This window comes from Myotis davidii, unplaced genomic scaffold (assembly GCF_000327345.1).
Source record: "Myotis davidii unplaced genomic scaffold, ASM32734v1 scaffold866, whole genome shotgun sequence".
Lineage (NCBI taxonomy): Eukaryota > Metazoa > Chordata > Mammalia > Chiroptera > Vespertilionidae > Myotis > Myotis davidii.
In genome coordinates this window covers 9,628-27,641 of record NW_006297145.1, presented here as the reverse complement: position 1 = coordinate 27,641, position 18,014 = coordinate 9,628, and the positions used below count along the sequence as shown (strand labels likewise).

General features: G+C 55.7%; 2 protein-coding genes across 5 annotated transcripts in view; one reads left to right on the top strand and one right to left on the bottom strand.

Annotated features, from left to right (window-relative positions):
* AKNA (AT-hook transcription factor) overlaps positions 1-16,605 on the top strand; it is a 49,941-nt gene extending 33,336 nt beyond the window's left edge. For 2 of the 4 annotated variants that reach the window (XM_015569896.1, XM_006772875.2), the window contains 12 exons: positions 41-223; positions 1,033-1,276; positions 2,273-2,379; positions 3,064-3,275; positions 5,076-5,235; positions 8,472-8,648; positions 9,269-9,384; positions 9,899-10,036; positions 11,902-11,993; positions 13,825-13,954; positions 14,213-14,402; positions 15,784-16,605. In XM_015569896.1, coding sequence (XP_015425382.1) covers positions 41-223; positions 1,033-1,276; positions 2,273-2,379; positions 3,064-3,275; positions 5,076-5,235; positions 8,472-8,648; positions 9,269-9,384; positions 9,899-10,036; positions 11,902-11,993; positions 13,825-13,954; positions 14,213-14,402; positions 15,784-16,057 — 2,023 coding nt within the window. In that variant the 3' untranslated portion in view covers positions 16,058-16,605. Of the gene's footprint in view, positions 1-40; positions 224-1,032; positions 1,277-2,272; positions 2,380-3,063; positions 3,276-5,075; positions 5,236-8,471; positions 8,649-9,268; positions 9,385-9,898; positions 10,037-11,901; positions 11,998-13,824; positions 13,955-14,212; positions 14,403-15,783 lie in introns of all 4 variants that reach the window. The other 2 variants (XM_006772874.2, XM_015569897.1) reach the window with 2 other exon arrangements.
* Positions 16,606-17,696: 1,091 nt separating this feature from the next.
* LOC102757082 (alpha-1-acid glycoprotein-like) overlaps positions 17,697-18,014 on the bottom strand; it is a gene marked incomplete at its 5' end in the record, with an annotated part of 9,717 nt that continues 9,399 nt past the window's right edge. The window contains one exon of the mRNA XM_006772887.2: positions 17,697-17,744. Coding sequence (XP_006772950.2) covers positions 17,697-17,744 — 48 coding nt within the window. The remainder of the gene's footprint in view (positions 17,745-18,014) is intronic.

Genomic DNA, 18,014 nt, shown 5'->3' with positions numbered 1-18,014 from the left:
CCCCCCCCCCCCCCCCCCCCCGGTGTCTGTCCTTCTGCAGGTACCTCAGTGTGAAGTCCCTCCCAGAAGCCATGAGGGCGGAGGAGGAGGGGGAGGAAGAGGAGCAGGGCAGAACCCTGGAAGTGGACGGGTCAGCTTCAGCTCCGGGGAAAGCACAGACCACCAGGCTTCCCTCACGGCAGCTCCCGGTGCGGGTGGAGAGAACTCACGGGACCCCCCTCGAGTATGTCTGTGAGCCTCCCCCACTTGCCCCAGACCCGCTCTGACAAGGGTGCTGACTGTCTTAGTGAGGCCCCTCTTCACGGTGTGGACACGGCTTTCCTGGCCTGTAGCTCAGCGTCTCTCCAGAATGTGGGACGTGCCCATTGACAGCGCTTGACTTGGCTTTGGGTTGTGGGATGTGAGTTTCAGGAGGTGAGACGCAGCATTAAACACAGTCTTCTCCTTGTCAGTCTGACCATCAAAGTGCATCCAGGAGAGTCTGAATGAGTACTAACATGTCTTTTTTGGGCTTCCTTTAGAGAGAGATAGAGATAGAGATAGAAACGAAGCAGGTCTCGGGCCTGAGCCTTCAGTAGGCAAAAGGATCTATGTCGGTAGAATACAACAATATTGTCTTCCTGTTTATTTTAAAGGTAGTTTCTCTTTGCAACACAAAATATCGGTCTTCCGTTTATAATGGGGACGAAGCCTTTCTGAGTACCGGTAGACGGGCGTTTGTGGAAATGGCTGACAGAGGGAGGATGGGGTGCAGATTCCCGAGGCCTGGGAAACGCTGCTTTCACTCATCTGTTTCCACGCTGTTTCGCCTGCGGTGTGTGGGGTGCATTCTTTTGGCATCGAATTTTACAGTCGAGAAAAATGAGGTTCAGAGAGGGGAGGTGTCTTGCCCAAGGTCACATAGCTAGAAGGTGACAGAGCCAGAGTGGGCACCCAGGGTGTCTGACCAGAGCTTGTGCCCTGGACTGCTTGACTCCCAGGGCAGGGCTGCCCGGCTCACTCCAGGTCTGACACCCTCTCCTCCTCTGCCAGGGAGGCTGTGGGGCAGTCAGTGTCCGTGAAAGCAGCTGGCTTCCATGCATCCATGGCCGGAGATGGGCACCAGCTGGGCCTGGGCCAGGCCGAGGCAGCTCCCCCGGGCCCTGGTAGGCCACCCCACTCCCGGGGCACCAAGCCGGCGGCGTCCCACCAGAGCAGTCTGACCAGCCTGGAGGGAAGCGGCATCTCCGAGCGCCTCGCACAGAAGTCTCTCCGCCAGGCTGGTGGGCACCTGGAGGTAGGTGACCAGGGGCATGGGCTCAGCCTCTGGGAGCTTTCTGCCCCCAGACCTTTGCTCACACGGTTCCTTCTGGGAATGTCTGCTCCTGTCGCTGCCAGTCACCATCCTGCCCAACAGACAGGGCTTAGGCCCAGTGCCACCTCTTTGCCTTCGCCTCCCTCGCCCCATCTCTCTGCCAGCATCTCCTGTTCCTCCTCTGAGAGCTTGTAGCCCCCCCAGCCCACCTAGCACAGCTGGGGGACGGTTCTGGACTCCATGCCCTGTGTGTGCCATTGGAGCAGGGATTTTAAACTGTAAACAGGGGTCACAGATCATTATGGAAATGTGACTTGTGTTACGGAATGTGACTTATTCCCAGAGAATCACACACAGACACGCGCACACACGCGCGCGCACACGTACACACGCGCGCGCACACATACACACACGCACACATACATGCACACGCACACGTCGTCCTAATGCCGTGGTAAGGCATCCGCACTGGAGCGTGAGGACAGGCCCTGGCTCACTATCTGTGCTCTGTGCCTTGCACGTGAGCCCGGGTGTGCAGGGAGTGTGGTGGGTTCCTTTTCCGATTCACGGGGCATTTCTGCAGTCAGAGAGGACCATGGTGTCTAGCTCAGGCCAGGGGACACGGAAATGAGCCTCCTCTCCACATAATGGGACCGCCTTCCCCTCTTTCTGTTCCTTAGCTCGGGAGTCTGCAGGGCCCCTCCCCAGGGCCGTGGCTCCCATTCCTCAGGGAAGGGGGGACCCCCTCAGGGTCCTCTCAGGGTGTGGAGTGCCTGCTTTTGGACTGGGGCTCATGGGACTCCACACCTGGGGACCCTCACCCCTGGGCCTGGCTCTTGGGAGCTGGGCCAGTCTCCCGAGTCCAGTCTGTCAGCCTCTGGAATGTGAGGCCCCAGGCCAGGACTCGGAAGTCTTCCCAGTCTTCCCAGTCTGCCGCCAGTACATTCCTCGGACTTAAAGGGACACTGCCTCTTTCAGGAGTCCTGGATGGCATCCCCCGAGACCGACAGTGGCTTTGTGGGCTCAGAAACCAGCAGAGTGTCGCCCCTAACGCAGACCCCAGAGCATCGGCTCTCCCACATCAGGTACCCCGGGGACCCCACCATTGTCCCCTCAGTGCCACACGCCTGGGAATCGAGGGGCCTCTGAGCCCAGAGCAGGGGCTGATGGTCTGGGCATTCTTAGAGCCTTCCCTCATCCCCCCAACAATGCTTCCTCGCCCCCATCTTATTGATGGGGGAACTGAGGCTCAGAGAGGGAAAGGGACTGCCCAGTGTCATTCAGCCAGTTAGCGAGAAGGATGTGTCGAGCACATAACTGAGCGAATAGTGAATGAATAATAGAAACTGGGAGGGTGACGTGAGGCGAGCAAAAGACGAGGACAGAGGGCAGTTGGGATGGCTACCCGGGGAAGAGAGAGGGTGGAGGGACTCAGGTGAAAGGTGAGTGATGGAGCCTCAGTGCCAGGGACTGGCCCCACGGGGACCCCCATGGCAACTGGGGCCGCAGGGGAAGAAAGGATTGGAAATTCTGCTTCTCTGTGTATCTCCAAAAACAAAATGGAGCTTTTTAATTTTGCACAGATGGGTGGGCAGGTGGGCAGCTGGCGGGTGGTACAGGCATGTGTAATGGGGTGCGTCCTCAGAAAGACATCTCCAGGGTGCACAGTCCTAAAGTCCGGAGCCGTTGGTTTAGGGTGTGGAGGGGCTCAGAGGCTGTGGCCTCTCTCTATGTGACCTCACCGTGTGTCTCCCTCCATGATCCCCTAGTACCCCAGGGACATTAGCGCAGCCCTTCACTGCTTCTGTGCCCCGGGATGCAGCTTCCCACCCCCACACCAGGGGTCCGCCGATCCCCAGAAGAGCCACTGAGCCGAGAACGCCCAGGAGTCGAGCCCAGAGGCACCCCTCCACCCGGGACAGCCCTCTCTGCCAGAGGGCACCCAGCTTCCTCCTGGAGCCGGCAGTGGCAGCCGAGATGGGTGAGTGGATGTACCTGGGTTGGCCAGGGCCTGGCGGGGGCCGGATTGCCTGGATTAAAGAAATCAAACCCACAAAAAACGTGCATTACCCTTTAAGATACAAAATATCATACAGGCTCATTGTAGGAAAATTTGAAATTGCAGGCAGGAAGGACACAAGGGAACAAAAGAAAAAAATACAGTGCAAACTGTCCGTGCTGACATTTTGCTTTAGAACCTGCGGGCTGCTTTCTATGCCAGTGTGTGTGTGTGCGCGTGTGCACTTGTGTGTGTGTGCATGCGCGCGCGTGTATGTGAGTATATGTGTGTGTGCGCATGTGTATGCACACATGTGTGTGCACACGTGTGTGTGCTGATTTACATATACCTAAAATGGAAGTAGGATCATATTATAGATGAATGTTTGATAACCTTTCCCCCCATTAATCACTGTATCATGAACACTTTCCCTGTCTATAAAATCTATCTCTAATTATTTTTTTACATTTAAAAATGCATGTGGGCTTTTTACTGAAATAAAACATACAGGAAAGAACCCAAATGGATGTGTTTTCTCAAAGTGAACACAGACCAAGAGACGAAGCATGATCAGCGCCTCGGCACCCCCTCCAGCCCCTTGCATCGCTCCTGCCCCCCCGCAAGGGGAACCATTGCTCCGATGTCTAAAACCTCAGATTAGTTTTGCTTCATCGTTTAAATTTTTTTAAATGAAACTTTAACTTAAAGTTTTATTAATTAATCATAGAAGTCATACACTGAGATTCCACGTGCCCTTCGCCCAGGTTCCCCTAATGTCACAGCCGGATCCTGACACGGACTCTGTCCGATCCTTCCACCCAGGCCCGCTCTGTTGCCCCTTTACCAGTATAGACACGCCCACTTCCCTCCCGCCTCCACGCTCTCCGCAGCTCCTGGTAGCCACTCATCTGTCTTCCTGCCTATAATTTGTCATTTCCAGAATGTTATGTAAATGGAGTTGGATAATATAAATACTTTGGGGTTGGCTTCTTCAGTCTGCATGACTCTCTGAAGGTTTCTCTAGCCAGTGGTTCTCAACCTTCCTAATGTCGCGACCCTTTAATACAGTTCCTCATGTTGTGATGACCCCCAACCATAAAGTTATTTTCGTTGCTACTTCATAACTGTAATGTTGCTACTGTTATGAATTGTCATGTAAATATCTGATCTGCTCTATGTGTTTTCCGATGGTCGCGACCCACAGGTGGAGAACCGCTGATCTAGACTGTCCCACTTATTTGTGGTTTGTTCCTCTACCTACTGAGACTCCCAGGGCTCACTGTTGTTAACCCATGGGCCAGATTAGCGGTCTTAGCCCCTTTGGGAGGCTAAAGTGATGAACGTCCTCCCCCAAAACACGCTCATAGGCAAAGGTCTGACTCATTTCTGAGAGAGGCGGAGGCTCCAAGCCAATTCCAGAACGGCAGTGAGATGCACGACAGAGTCTGGGGGACCCACGTGAGGAACAATGAGCTCTTTGTGTGTGTGTGTGTGGGGGGGGGCGGGTTCTGGAGGCTTGGATCTGATGCCAAAATAGTGGGCTGTGAGGGGCGTGCTAATTACCAGGAGCTTAGCAGGCCGAGCTTAGCGCTCCAAACGCCCAGCAGAAACCACGTCTTCTGGTTTTGAGGTTGGTGGGTCACTGACCTCATCAGGAACTTCATTTGTGACCTCAGCCGGGCACTGTCTCTTCACCCCCCATTCTTGCACCCATACAAGTTTGCACAGTGAGCGTCTTCTCCACTTAACTCCCTTTGGTCTCCTTCTGCCCCCCCCCCCCAGTGGCCCCTGGCTCGCAGCTGGAGGGGCGAAAGCGGATTTCGGAGCAGTTCCACCCGAGCACGGGAAGCAGTCCAGCCTCCACCCAGGGCCCGGCAGCGGCGGCTCTGCCCCATGGACCGGCAGACAGCACCTCAACCCTCCTCACCAGGACAGGGCGAGAGTAAGTCAGGTGCTTGGGCACTGCAGATTCAAGGTCGTCACAGAGACCAGAGAGTGATGCCGGGGGAGGCAGGGGCTTGCTCAGCCCTCACATCTAACGCTGGCTCCCGCCTCCCAGGCTATTGCGGTGGGACCTCAATGACACGTCTCCACCAGTGGGAAATGACCTGGAGGGTCACCTTTCGGGTGCTGAAACCTCTCTTCCTGCCCCCCATCATGTCCCTCCCAAGATATGTCTGCACTAGCCAGGGATGTGTTTTCTGCAGTTTATGCATTCATTGTATGAACTAAGAAGAGACTTTTTCTTTCTTTTTTTAAAAAAAATATGTTCCTATTGATTTTTTTAGAGAGAGAGGAAGGGAGAGGGAGAGGTAGAAACATGGATGCATCAACATCCATAGGCTGCCTTCTGCACGCCTCCTGCTGGGGATCGAGCCCACAGCCTTGGCATGTGCCCTGACCAGGAGTCGACTGGTGACCTCCTGGTGCGTGGGTTGATGCTCTACCACGGAGCCACCCTGGCCGGGCGAGACTGTTTTTCACTTCTCTTCTTAATCCAAGCACAGTTTTTCTGCTAAGAAAGTAGTTCCTTGCTTGGTGGAGCAGAAATGGGGAAATAGGTTGGTCAGCTGTCTTACCTCTCCTCTGAGTTGCTTTTGGCCCAGTGATCCATCTCAGGCCTTTGCTGGGACGGGGTGTCTGCCGCAGAATTCTGGGGTGCACCGGGGAGACAGTTGTGCAGTAACCACCCGAAATCTCCACGGCTTGTGCAATCATGGGGCCGTGTGTGCTGCTGTCTTTGTAAAGTCAGGTCCAGCGGCTGGCGTTTGGCTTCCAGGCCTGAGTTTAGTGAGCGTACCCCTGCGGTCTCCCTGACATTCGCATGGGAATTCGAGGCGTAGGAATAGAATAGTGGACGAGACACTGTACTTGGCCTCATGAGGCTCCCATCTTGTAAGATGGACAAAGAAACAGGTGGTCCCCCCCGCCCCCCCTAAGTGTGGTAAGTTCAGTGATGGCAGAGGCTCGACGGGCTGTGGAAACACAGAGAAGGGGCATTTAGCTCAGCCAGAGGCTTCAGGGAGGGCTTCCTGGAAGAAGTGGTATCTCAGCCGAGATCAGAGGAAGAGTCATGAAAGAGTATCCCAGCAGAGGGAACAGCATGTGCAAAGGACTCGAGGTGAGCGGGCACCATCATCTTTGAGGAGTCAAATGTTCATTCTAGCCAGACCCTTGAGTGAGAGGTGGTGGGTGTTGAGCAGTAAAGGCAGAGAGGTCGATGGGGAGACCTGGGTGGGGGATCTTGGATGCTACGGTTAGAGGTTTGGATGGTGGCTCAGCTCAGAGGTGTTCCCTGAATACTCATGAATGCGTACAGGCTCACCTGAGCACAGTGAGGGGGTCTGAAGCAGGGGAGTGGCGTGGTCAGGCTGACGTCTTAGAAAGAGTTCTCTGGCCGTTACATGTGTGGGAATGGAGGCCTGGAGACTGAGAGGGTGCCTCACCCAGAAGAGAGGTGATGGGTGGGGATGGGAGGGGAGGGAGAGGCATCTGATAAAGGGTATTTAGGCGTTGGGCCCAAAGGACTTGGTAGTTGGGTGTTCAGGGAAGGAGTAGGATGTAGAATGAGTCCGATTTTTGGCAGGCCACACAGTTGGATGCTGATATGGAGATGGGGACCCAGAAGGGGGAGTAAGTTGGCAGGGAAAGATGAATTTAAGGGTCAGCTGAGTCACTAAAGAATTGTCAGGAAAATTGAGATCCTGATAGAAAGACGCCAGAGAGAGCAACACCCAGCTGGGTGTTCCAACTCCCAGGCCCTGGTTCAGCGGCCTTGGGCAGGGGCAGGCTGCCGGAGCTGCCTCGGTCCTGCCTGCCAGGGGTTAACTGGTGACAGAGTCCGGCTCTCTAGCAGCCGCCACCCTCACAGTTGGCCTTGGAAACCCCAACAAGCGTCTCCCTGGGCATTGCCAGGGAGACCAGCTGCCCTTGGTCGCACTGCGGGGTCACAGCAGGAGCTGGAGAGAGGCCTCCCACTCCCTCCGCTCATCCACCTGAGAGTTGATGTTTGCTGGCAGTGGTGCCAGGAGATACCCATGGGTCCCAGGGCCGCCAGGCAAGTGCTATCCTTGAGGGGAGCCCCGATCCTGGAAGCTGGCCCCAAGCAATAGATGGGGAGCCCGCGTCAGCCCGGAGGATGGTCATACCGAACCAGACTCGGACGCTCCATTGGGGTTGGAGTCGGGAGGGGGGTTGTGTGTGGCAGTGGGAGTGTTGGGTGGGATTGTCTGCCAGGGTGCCAGTGACACCCTGAGAGCAAGACTGGAGGGGATTCCAGCAGCCCCTTCACTCTGCTCCCTCTTGGAGCCCCGAGTCCCGGTCAGCAGCGTTCCCAGAGCTCCTGTGCGGTGTGAGGGTCTCGGGTTGTGAGACAGGAGGCCTGCTCCTGCCTGCCCATGGCCCACTGTCTGGCCAGGGAGGCAGGTAGACAAGCATCATCTGCCAGGAGCGGAGAGATGGGCTTGGACCACGTAGGAGGCATCTGGGGGAAGCCAGGAGGGAGGGGCCGGGCCTGAGTGGATAGTGAGGATTGCTACAGACAGAGGTGGAAAGAGGGAGGGCAGCCCGGGCCCAGGGCCGGTCAGAATTCAGATGTTAAAGGGAGACCTCAGCCCCTGCCCTCTGTATTCTGCTCCCTTGTCTCTATTGAGAACTGGTCACCAGTGGTCAGAACAGCCACTCAGAGGCCCTGCATGTTAGGACCGGTGAACCTCAGAGCCATTTCTGCTCTGTTCACCAAATGTGCGGGGCATGATCGCAGAGAGGTTCGAGACGCGCAGCAAGGCCCTGGGCAGGGAGATGCATTGGTTGGAGCGTCGTCCCAGTACACCAAGGTTGCGGGTTCGATCTCTGATCAGGGCACGTACCAGGAATAGCCAATGAATGCACAAATAAGTGGTGCAACAAATCGGAGTTTCTCCGTCCCTGCCTCTGCCTGTCCCTCTGTCTATCTGTCTCTCTGTCTCTCTCTCTCAAAATAAATAAATAAATAAATAAATAAATAAAAGATGGTGGCAGGAAAAGTGAACACACAGGGAAGTTCTAGAATCAGATGGCAGCGGGGTTGGACCCTGTGCCTCCTAGGAAAGACAAGGCTGCTCCATCGGGCAGCACTCGGGGCTGCTGAGCTCCCCTTGTCTGCATCTGTCCTTCGTTGCTGTCTCCACCCCACCCCAGCCAGGCCATCCGCGAGCTGCAAGAGGAGGTGTCCCGGCTCCGGCTCCGGCTGGAGGACAGCCTGCACCAGCTGCCCCAGGGCAGCCCCACACAGCCAGCGTCCACCTTCAACCACTCTGTCCGGGCTCGGGACCGGCCAACCGACTCCCCAGCCGCCTGGGGCATCCACTATGGCAGGTGGGTGACCCCCAAACTCCCACCCCAGTGCCTAGGTGGCAGCCGCCGAAGGTAGACATGGCTGACCTCTGGGTCTCCCCAGAGATGTGGACACGTGCACAGCCACACCCCTCTCTCACTCATCTACTCATTCGTTCACTCAATCATTCACTCACTCTTACTTTTTTTACTATGTAATATTTGATGCATAAAAATATAGTAAATATATGTGTTAATAATAAAGTGACACAATGAATATCTCTGAACTCACCACCTAACTAGTGAATATTTTCAGGACTCTCACCCACTGCCTCAGCAGACATTCATGACGATAACATGAAATCAGCTAACTTTGAATGCTTCTCTGGGAGGCCCTAGGGCTGAGGATTTTATGGGCCTTGTCTCACTAATCCTCTAACAACCCTCTGAAGTAATTGCTCTGATTATTCCCATTTGACAGATGAGGAAACTGAGGGTCAGAGAGGCCCAGAGCCACTTCCTGTGATTCTAACTGCAGGGTCTTTAGTTTGGACTGTGCTCTCCTCCTCCCATTACGAATATTTTTCTGGGTTGGCCTTCTCACCGCATAAAACCTCATCGGGTGACATCAGCTCTTTCTCTCTCTCTCTCTCTTTTGCTAGTAAATCCACAGAGAGATTGTGCAGTGAGCCTGGAGGTGCAGAATCACCTGTCCCCGCAGGAAGGCGGCGAGCCAGGTCCTCCTCGGTGCCGCGGGAGGTGCCCCGGCTGTCCTTGAGTAAGTGACCGCCTGCCAGGGCTGATTTCTCGAGGCCAGTCTGGGCCTGTTGTTCAGGGACCGTAGCAACAGGCTTAGACAAAACTTGGAGAAGGCTTTTGTGTATCTGTTTTAGATAATCTCACTTCACCTTCCCTGTAAGACAGGTCCTATTATGCACAGCCTGCAGATAAGGACACCCTTGCCCAGAAGTGCAGAGGACTTGCCTGAAGTCACACAGCTCTGGAATCAATGGCCGGGGTCAGCCCCAGGTCACTCCTTCCTGGCCGTGTGACCTTGACCGGGTTGTTTACCTGTTCCGTGCAATTAAAGGGACAGCTAACGGTGCAGGAATGATAGCATCTGCCTCCAGGGGTTGCTGTGGGGGTGCAGGACACTATGGGCAGTGTCAAGACCAGTGCTGAGCACCAAGGCAGGGGTCCCAGTGTGTCAGCTGTCATTACTGAGGGTGGATCTGGATGAGCTGCATGAGCCCCACGGCCTGCGCCCTCTGATGCCCCTCTTTCCACCCTAGGTTCTGAGTCTGAGCCATCCTCCCCCCGGCTGTCCTCTCCGAAGGGCAGGATCACCATGGACAGCCCCCAGGCAGCTCGGGACAAAACGAGACGAATGCGCAGCACCGGACGGGTCACCTTCCGGGGTCAATATACAGGTGGGCAGAAGGCAGGGCGGAGGGGTATGGCCCCCAGGATGGTGGTCTCTGCCATTTAGCCGTTCAGATATTACATTTCTACGAGTCCTGTGATACAGAAAACTTCAGGGAGCATCGCCTCTGTGAATCTCAGTGCATTTGTCCATTCGTTCATTCAGCAGATAGTTTCTGCTGCCTCCCCTTTGCCTGGGCCCATGCTTGGTCCTGGGGAAGCCCTTTCCGCCGGGCCATGGTAGAGAGGTTTTTATGAGGCACCTGCTGTTTGCAGGACCTGAATCGTTTACTCCAGGAGGACCTTCAGGTCTGACTCCCCAGGGGCCTCTCCTCTTCCGCACTAGGCACCTGGCACCTGGTAAAGCTTGAGGTGACACAGTAGGATTTCAAAGTGCTTAACATGAACACAAATATGGATAGGGCGCCTGCCTTCATGAATCCGACTGCCCAGTGGAGAAGACACTAACAAGCAAGCATTTACAGCAAGTGTGTCGCTTGTATGGCTAGTGAGTGAGTGATAGGCATGGCTCTCACCCTCGCCTCACTGGGAGGGAGAGGGGTGAACCTCAGATCCGCCTGTTGGGCGCTGGGGACAAGGCAGGAAACAAGGGACATGTGCCCTGCCCCAGTGGAGTGGACAGAGGCCAAGGAGGCAGAAGTGAGAGCAACAGTGAGTCCAGGGGACCCCAGTGTGACACCCCGCACGGCAGAGGCGAGGAGGAGGAGGAGTAATCAGGCAACATTCAGAAGATCTTATTTGAGACTCCGAGATGAACAGGGCACGGGATGGGGCAGGATCTGAGAGTCTGACCAACGTTCCAATAACAGCGAGCCCTTTGTGTCTGCCAGGTGTTGGGCAGCCTGCCTCCTGGACACGCCCCCATTCAGTCCTCCCAGCAAGCCCCTCACAAGCTGTTATTACTCTAGGGTGGGTCTGGGATTAGCTACAGCTGCTTCCGCGCTGCATGACCCCCATGCACAAGCCATTCGCATCCCAGCCAGCTACTCGGGTCTGGGGAGAGTGACAACGCTCTTTGTCACTGCTTGTCACATCTGCCTGGCTTGCTCTCGGACCCTAACTGAGCCTGGGTTACTTGATTACTTCTGTATGTTGAGAACTAGGCAGGTGGTACCTAAGTAGGATCTGAAATGAAATGAGCCTGAGAGAGCTCACCATAATCAGAAAGGCCAATGTGTCTTTATGTACATGTTATGTATGTACGTACACATATATTTATTTTTATAAATATATATACATACACTATATATATACATATTTTATATATATGTGTGTACACACACACACACACACACACACTAGAGGCCAGGTGCACGAAATTCATGCATGGGGCGCGGCGGGGAAGCCCTCAGCCCGGCCTGCGCCCTCTCAAAGTCTGGGAGAACCTCAGGGGATGTCCAACTGACAGCTTAGGACCGCTCCCCACAGGAGCAAGCCTAAGCCGTCAGTTGGACATCCTTAGCACTGCCACAGACGCGGGAGAGGCTCCTGCCACAGCTGCTGCACTCACCAGCTGTAATCCTGGCTTCTGAATGAGCGGTGCTCCCCCTGTGGGAGCACACTGACCACCAGCGGGCAGCTCCTGCATTGAGTGTCTGCCCCCTGGTGGTCAGTGCATGTCATAGCGAGCAGTTGAGTGGCCTTAGCATATCATTAGCATGTTATGCTTTGATTGGTTGAATGGGTGACTGGACACTTAGCATATTAGGCTTTTATTATATAGGATACGTATTTATGCACATATATCGTGTGTCCCCACAAAATAGAGAGACAGAGAGGTCATTAAACTAACCCCCCTCAATCCTACAGCTATGTAGAAAGCTGACACCGCCTGTTCTGTGTTCACCCCCAGGCCAGGAGTACCATATTCTGCCCCCCAAGATTGTCCCAAGAGGCAATAGCACAGTCTCCTGTCCCCACTGCCAGCCTGTGTGGACCCAGGACACAGATAAGGGATGGCAGTGGCCAGGGCAGGGAGGGGAGGGTAATGTCTGGCCAGATGTGGGCCTGCCCTGAGCTTGGAGGCAGGTCAAAGCTACAGACCTGGGAACTGGATTTTTCTGGGATTCCCAGGCCTCCCAGGGTGTCCTGCCCTCACACCTGTTGCTCCACATTCTGTGACCTGAAGCCACCCTCCTTGATCTTGACATGGAGAAACCATGGACATGATTTAAGCAGCTCCTGAAGAGTCCTACTAGGAGGGTGTGACCAGCAGGGGGGCTGGCAGCAGCGATTACATGTTCTCTCCCCTGCCTGCTCCCTCCACTCCCATTCTTTCCCCCAAACCCAACAGGGAAGACTCGTGGGGAGAGCAGTAGCCTGAGAATATGGACATTGGGTTCTAGTCCCAGCTCTCCCCACTGACTTGCGGTGTGACGTTAGGAAAGTTCCTAATTTATCTGGGCTTCAGGTTCCACTTCCATAATGAAAGGGTTGGAGATGGGCTCTGGGGTCTTTCAATCAATGATGATGATAATGATAATGATGATGATAATAATAATGATTATGATAATGATAATGATGGAGCTGACATTTATTAATCCCCTACTGTATACAGGGCATCATGCTAAGGGTTTGACAAACATAAATCCTTGCAATTCTATGAAGTAGGTTTTGCCTGCTTTGTTATTGTGTCCATTTTATGAGTGGGGAAGCTCAGAGAGGTCAAGGAATTTGCTTAGGGGCATATAGCTTACAATGGTAGAGCCGGGATTTGAACCCAGGTCCTTGTGACTCCAGAGCCCTAGCACTTTCCTATGTCCCCTTCCTTTGTTGGAGTTCCAATAGTCCTCTCCATTTGCTCGTTCATTCATTCCTTTATTCATTCACTAACCACCTTCCAGTGCTGTGCGCTGAGCCTTGTCCCCAAGGACCTCTAGACCAGTGATTCTCAACCTGTGGGTCGCGACCCCTTTGGCGGTCGAATGACTCTTTCACAGGAGTCACCTAAGACCATCCTGCCTATCAGATATTTACATTATGATTCGTCACAGTAGCAACATAACAATTATGAAGTAGCAACGAAAATAATTTTATGGTTGGGTCACAACAGGAGGCACTGTATTTAAAGGGCCAGAAGGTTGGGAACCACTGCTCTAGACAATGACACAGTGGAGTGGTCAGAGCTGGCGTGGGGAGCACAGGGCGGCTGAGGAGCACGTAACTCAGCCTGGTGTGTGGGAGGGTTTCCAGAGGGAGCGATGGCTGAGCTGAGGCCTGAAGAACAAGTGGACTGGCCCTGGAACTGACCCAGAGGGGGCATCGAGGATCTGCCTGGGAGAGAACAAGGCAGCCCACTCTCCTGCTAACTGGGCAAGTTGAGGCCTCTGCTGACCCTCTGGTGCCCGGGAGCAGTGTGGGCCCCGCCCCCCACATGGAGGAGGGGCCGGTCTCTGTGGAGGAAGGACCACAGGCCCTGGCTGCAGTCAGGAGAGCTGGGCTTGGGGTCAGACAGAGGACTGCCGCCTCCCAGCCTTGAGAACCTGGCGAATTCTTCAGCCTCTCTGAGACTTAGCATTCCATCTGTAAAGGGTGGAGTGACGGCAGCAGCTAGCCCAGTGGCTGGTTGGATTTGATAAAATAATGCATGAAGGCCCTCAGCGGACGGCCCGGCTCATTCAATGTGGCTTCTCACTGTCATGGTTGCCGTCAGTATTGTGTCCTCTGCACGGTTCCTGAGGGAAGCTCAGTGCTTTGGGGGGGGGGGGGTCTGCTTAGGAGGCTCCAGGCCTGATGCCTCAGACAATCCCCCAACCCCACATCTCTTTCTGGTCTTCCAGGTGGTGCTGTCGCCAAGGACCCACTGGGACCATCTCCCACTGATGCCCCGCGATGTCCCCTGTGTGGTCAAGCTGGGTCCCCTGGGTCCCCCGCAGAGGGCGACGGCCCAGACGCAGCCACCTCTGGTAGGGACAGGGCTCAGGCTCTTCCCTCAGCTCTGCCAGTGGGGGCTTGGGGCCCATGTGGGGTGCGCAGGGCGGCTGCCCCCGCTCCCCGTCCCGTCTGGAGCACGCTGTGCAGAGGGTTCACCTCCCAAATCCGGGCACTCCCAGCACAGCCAGCCCCGTGTCCAGCTCTCACAGGCCAGGCCCTGGGCGGACCCTCTGTTCTCTGCTAGATCTTCCAGGTGGTCATACTGTCTCTCTGGTGTCCTTACCTGGCAGGGGCAGGAAAGTCCACAAGGAGGAACGCACCTTCTGCTTCCAGCCCCAAGCAGAGGAGCAAGCGGGTGGGGTCCCCGCCCGCGCCACCCCCGGGACTGTGGTATCTGGCTGCTGCGCCGTCGGGACCAGCCCCTCCTGCGTTTGCCTACATCTCCTCGCTACCTGTGATGCCTTACCCGTCAGCCACTGTGTAAGAACCCCGTTCCCACCCTCCCGGCCTTTCTAATTGCTTCATTACTAGCATGGGGCCGTGTCAGGCAGCTGAGCACCTGGGCGCATGTACCCCTTTGTCTTCTCCCGCGTGTATGATGTGTCCGGCTGGTGGGAGCAGAGGCGCAGGGCGCCATTGAGCCCCAGTCCCCCATGAGGCTCTGGCTACAGTGTGGCTGTCACTCTCAGCTGAGTCCGGGCAAGTCTTTCAGGAACCTTCTGTTCTGGCAATTCTGAGAGGCCGTGCTGCGTGCTCAGGCCTTGGCACAGGTGGAGGCCCCTGCCTGTGCTCCCACTCACTGGGCAGGAACGGTTTCACCTGGACTTTGGTGGCCCCGGAGAAACTCCAAGTGTCTGCTGTAACCTTGGGGTCCCTATTTCTGCGGCCGTTCCATGTCCTTCCAGGCTCAGACCTGTGGACAGAACTAACCAGGGTGCTGTCCCCAGGCGTGGATGGGCCAGGGGGGAGGAGAAAGGCCCCGGGCTCAGGGCCCGACAGTCCTGGCCAGCATAGCCGCGTTATGGTTTTGGGCAGGTCCCTGTTCCTCTGTGACATGGGCTGTGGTGGGGATGAAATGAACTAATAAATGTACGGACACTCCATCCTGCATAGAGGGTGCCCAGGAACCATAGTGCTTCTAATGCTGCTGCAACTTGGGCTGGTGGGGCCCTAAATGTTCTCCAGCTGCAAGACTGAGCATGCTCAGAGGCTGAGGCCTGTGCGCCCTTTAGAAAGCTGCATGCGCCTCTGCTGTCCCCTGGTTTCTTTGTTCTGGGGTGGGGCCACAACATTAGTAACAAAGAAACAATTTCCAAAGGAGGAGGCCCAGAAATCAGGATTTTAAAAAGAATCCCAGGTGATTCTAATGTGCAGCCAAGGTGGAGAACCACTGAACTGGACGAAGTGGCACCTCACGTGGTTGTGATTTGCATGCATCTGATGGCTAATGATGCCGGGCATCTTTTCAGGTGCTTGTTGACCATTTGTGTGTCTTCTTTGGAGAGACGTCCATTCAGATCCCAGCAAAGCCCTTTGTACACTGCACAACAATGCAAGTTAGAAAGTGGAGGATCGGCAGTAAGACCAGAGTTTACAGGGTGCCAGCCAACAACTCAGGCCAAGGCCTCCTGAACTCATTGATGTTTCATTTAAGTAAAATGCTTCTTCAGGGCCCCCCACCCCCTTCTCCACAACAGGGGCTGCCTCTGTTGTTCCCATTTTAGAGGTGAAGAAACTGAGACCCAGAGCTTAGGGGCCAGTGGCCTAGCTGAGCTCAGAACTGGGTTGGTTACAAACCTGGGGCTCCTTGGCTGCACCCAGCCTTCTCTGCGGTTAACGGCCACTTCCCTCTTCTCCTCAGGTTCTATGCGCCTCCAGGAGGACCTACCTCAGCCCCCACAACCCCCTCAGCCCGACCAGCTGCCGAGTGGCCCCCCGCAGCCTCCTCTCGGGCAGCTGGAGGGCACCGGCGCTCCATCCAGCTGGACCTGGAGGACCTGGAGGAGCTCAACAAGGCCCTGAGCCGAGCTGTCCAGGCAGCCGAGAGCGTCCGCGCCACCACCAAGCACATGAGCCGCTCCCTGTCGGCCGACCTGTGCCAGGCCCACAGCCTGCGGGGCTCCTGCCTCTTCTGATGGCACTGGGGGTGCAGAGACACATGGCGGACAGGTGGGCGTGCAGCTGCTGCTGTCTCCCATGAAAGCCATGAAGACCCCTCATGAGGAGTTCTCCCCCCAGCACAGGCCCTGCTGCTCAGTCTCCGTGTTTGCAAAATGGGAGAGCTCTGCTCATCAAGAGAAGCCGCTTCCCAGGCACCAGCCCCTGAAGGAGGTGCCGGGACCAGGGCCACCTGTTGCCCAGACGCAGTCCCTGGCAGTGTCCTGCACGTGTCCACCCTAATAATATGCATTTTACGTACGGGGACACTTCTTACACGGAGGAGATTTCCTGGGCTTCCGCCTCCTCAGGAGGCCAGATAAGAAGGGGTGGGGCAGGGGCTCTGGCACAAGCCTGGCCACCGGCCTGGGACCTGCCGCTTGGCCCTAGGCATCTCTGGAAAGACCTGGCTGGAGGTGGGACCCTCTGGGACCATTGGAATATCTTGGGGTGTGGGCCCCCAGAATGACCTGCGCCCAGCTCCTCTGTGATTGGAGCAGCCTTTCCCATGGGCCTCTGGGATGGAGACACCCAGGAACCATCCTCCATGGCTCCTCTCTGCACCTCATCTCGAGACCCCCGCTCTGGCCTGGGGATCCCTGTGGAATTGGGCCAGTGGCCAGCTACCTGTCCGGCCGTGTCCTATCCCCCCACCCCGTAGCAGCACGTACCTCAGCTTTTCTGGAATGTGTGTGCATCAGTGATATTTGTATATTTGGGGCATTGGAAAAGTCTATTTTCGTTATGAGACAAATGAAGAAGAATGAATATTGATCATAAAAAAAAGGAAAAGCCAGAAAACCACAAAGGAAAAGCCAAAAAAACCCCAAAACATTCCCAGAGTTTGTGGTGTATGTCGGTTGACCTGTGGTTTCTAAAGTCAGTTTGGTCGGGTGGAAGGTTGACAAAGCCATTCGCCCCTTCCCCACCCGTGGACCTGTTGGGGGCACATACCCACTCTTCCTGCCTCCCTCTCCTGTGGGCCTGTTGGGGGTGCATTCCCACTCTTCCTGCCTCCCTCTGGTGGCTTCTGTGTTTCCCACATTCCCCCTGTCTCTGCCCTGGCAGCTGCACTCACTCGCCAGGCCCCACCCAGCTCACCTCCCAGATGGCCAGGGTGCTGTTTGCCATAAGGTCCTTCAAGACCAGCACCGTGCCCTGTGCCTGAGTCCTCTCCACCCCTTATCCTCCTGAAATCCCACTGAGGGTCCTCTGCCTTATGTTCCTCAAAAGTGTCCTCTCAGACCCTTGGCTTGTAGCAGGAACAGCAGGTGTTGAGATGCCCCTTGTAGGAAGTCTTCCCAGACTCTCCCTCCTGCAGAAGGAACCTTCTCCAGCTGGGCTCCCACATCACGTGCCATCGTCCATCCTGGCATGTGTGCTGGGGGTTACAGCAGGGGCTTCTGCAGCCAGGGGCGCCGGCTTCAACATGAATGAATGAGTGAATGAATGAATGAGTGAGCAAATGACAACCTGCTATTCCAAATGCAGAAACTTTATTAGTGCAACTGAGGGAAAGAACCGAGGCACACAGGGTGTGTGGGGGTCTCAGGATAGACCCCCAAACTCCCCGAGGTCCTAATCCAATGCTGTGTCTGTCTCGGACCTCTCCTTTTCCTACTTCCTTTCCTCGTCGTGCTGCTTCTCCAGCAGCAGGCACAGATTCTACAGGACAGCGGGAGAAGAAAGGACAGTGATGGGGGAGGGCAGGGTCTCCTGGAGGGAAGGTGGAGTGGGCTCTGGACTGGGGCTCCAGTCCCCATGGGCCTCTGGGAAGCTCAGCTGTCCCCGCAGTGAGATGGGCACAGAAAAGCAGGCTCTCCAGCCTGGCTGTGCAGCCCTGGCTGGGAGTTGGCCCTCTCTGGGCCTCTGGGGCTGCCCAAAGCAGGAGCGCCCTCAGGCGGGCACTGCCTAGTCCTCCCTGCCCTCACCCTT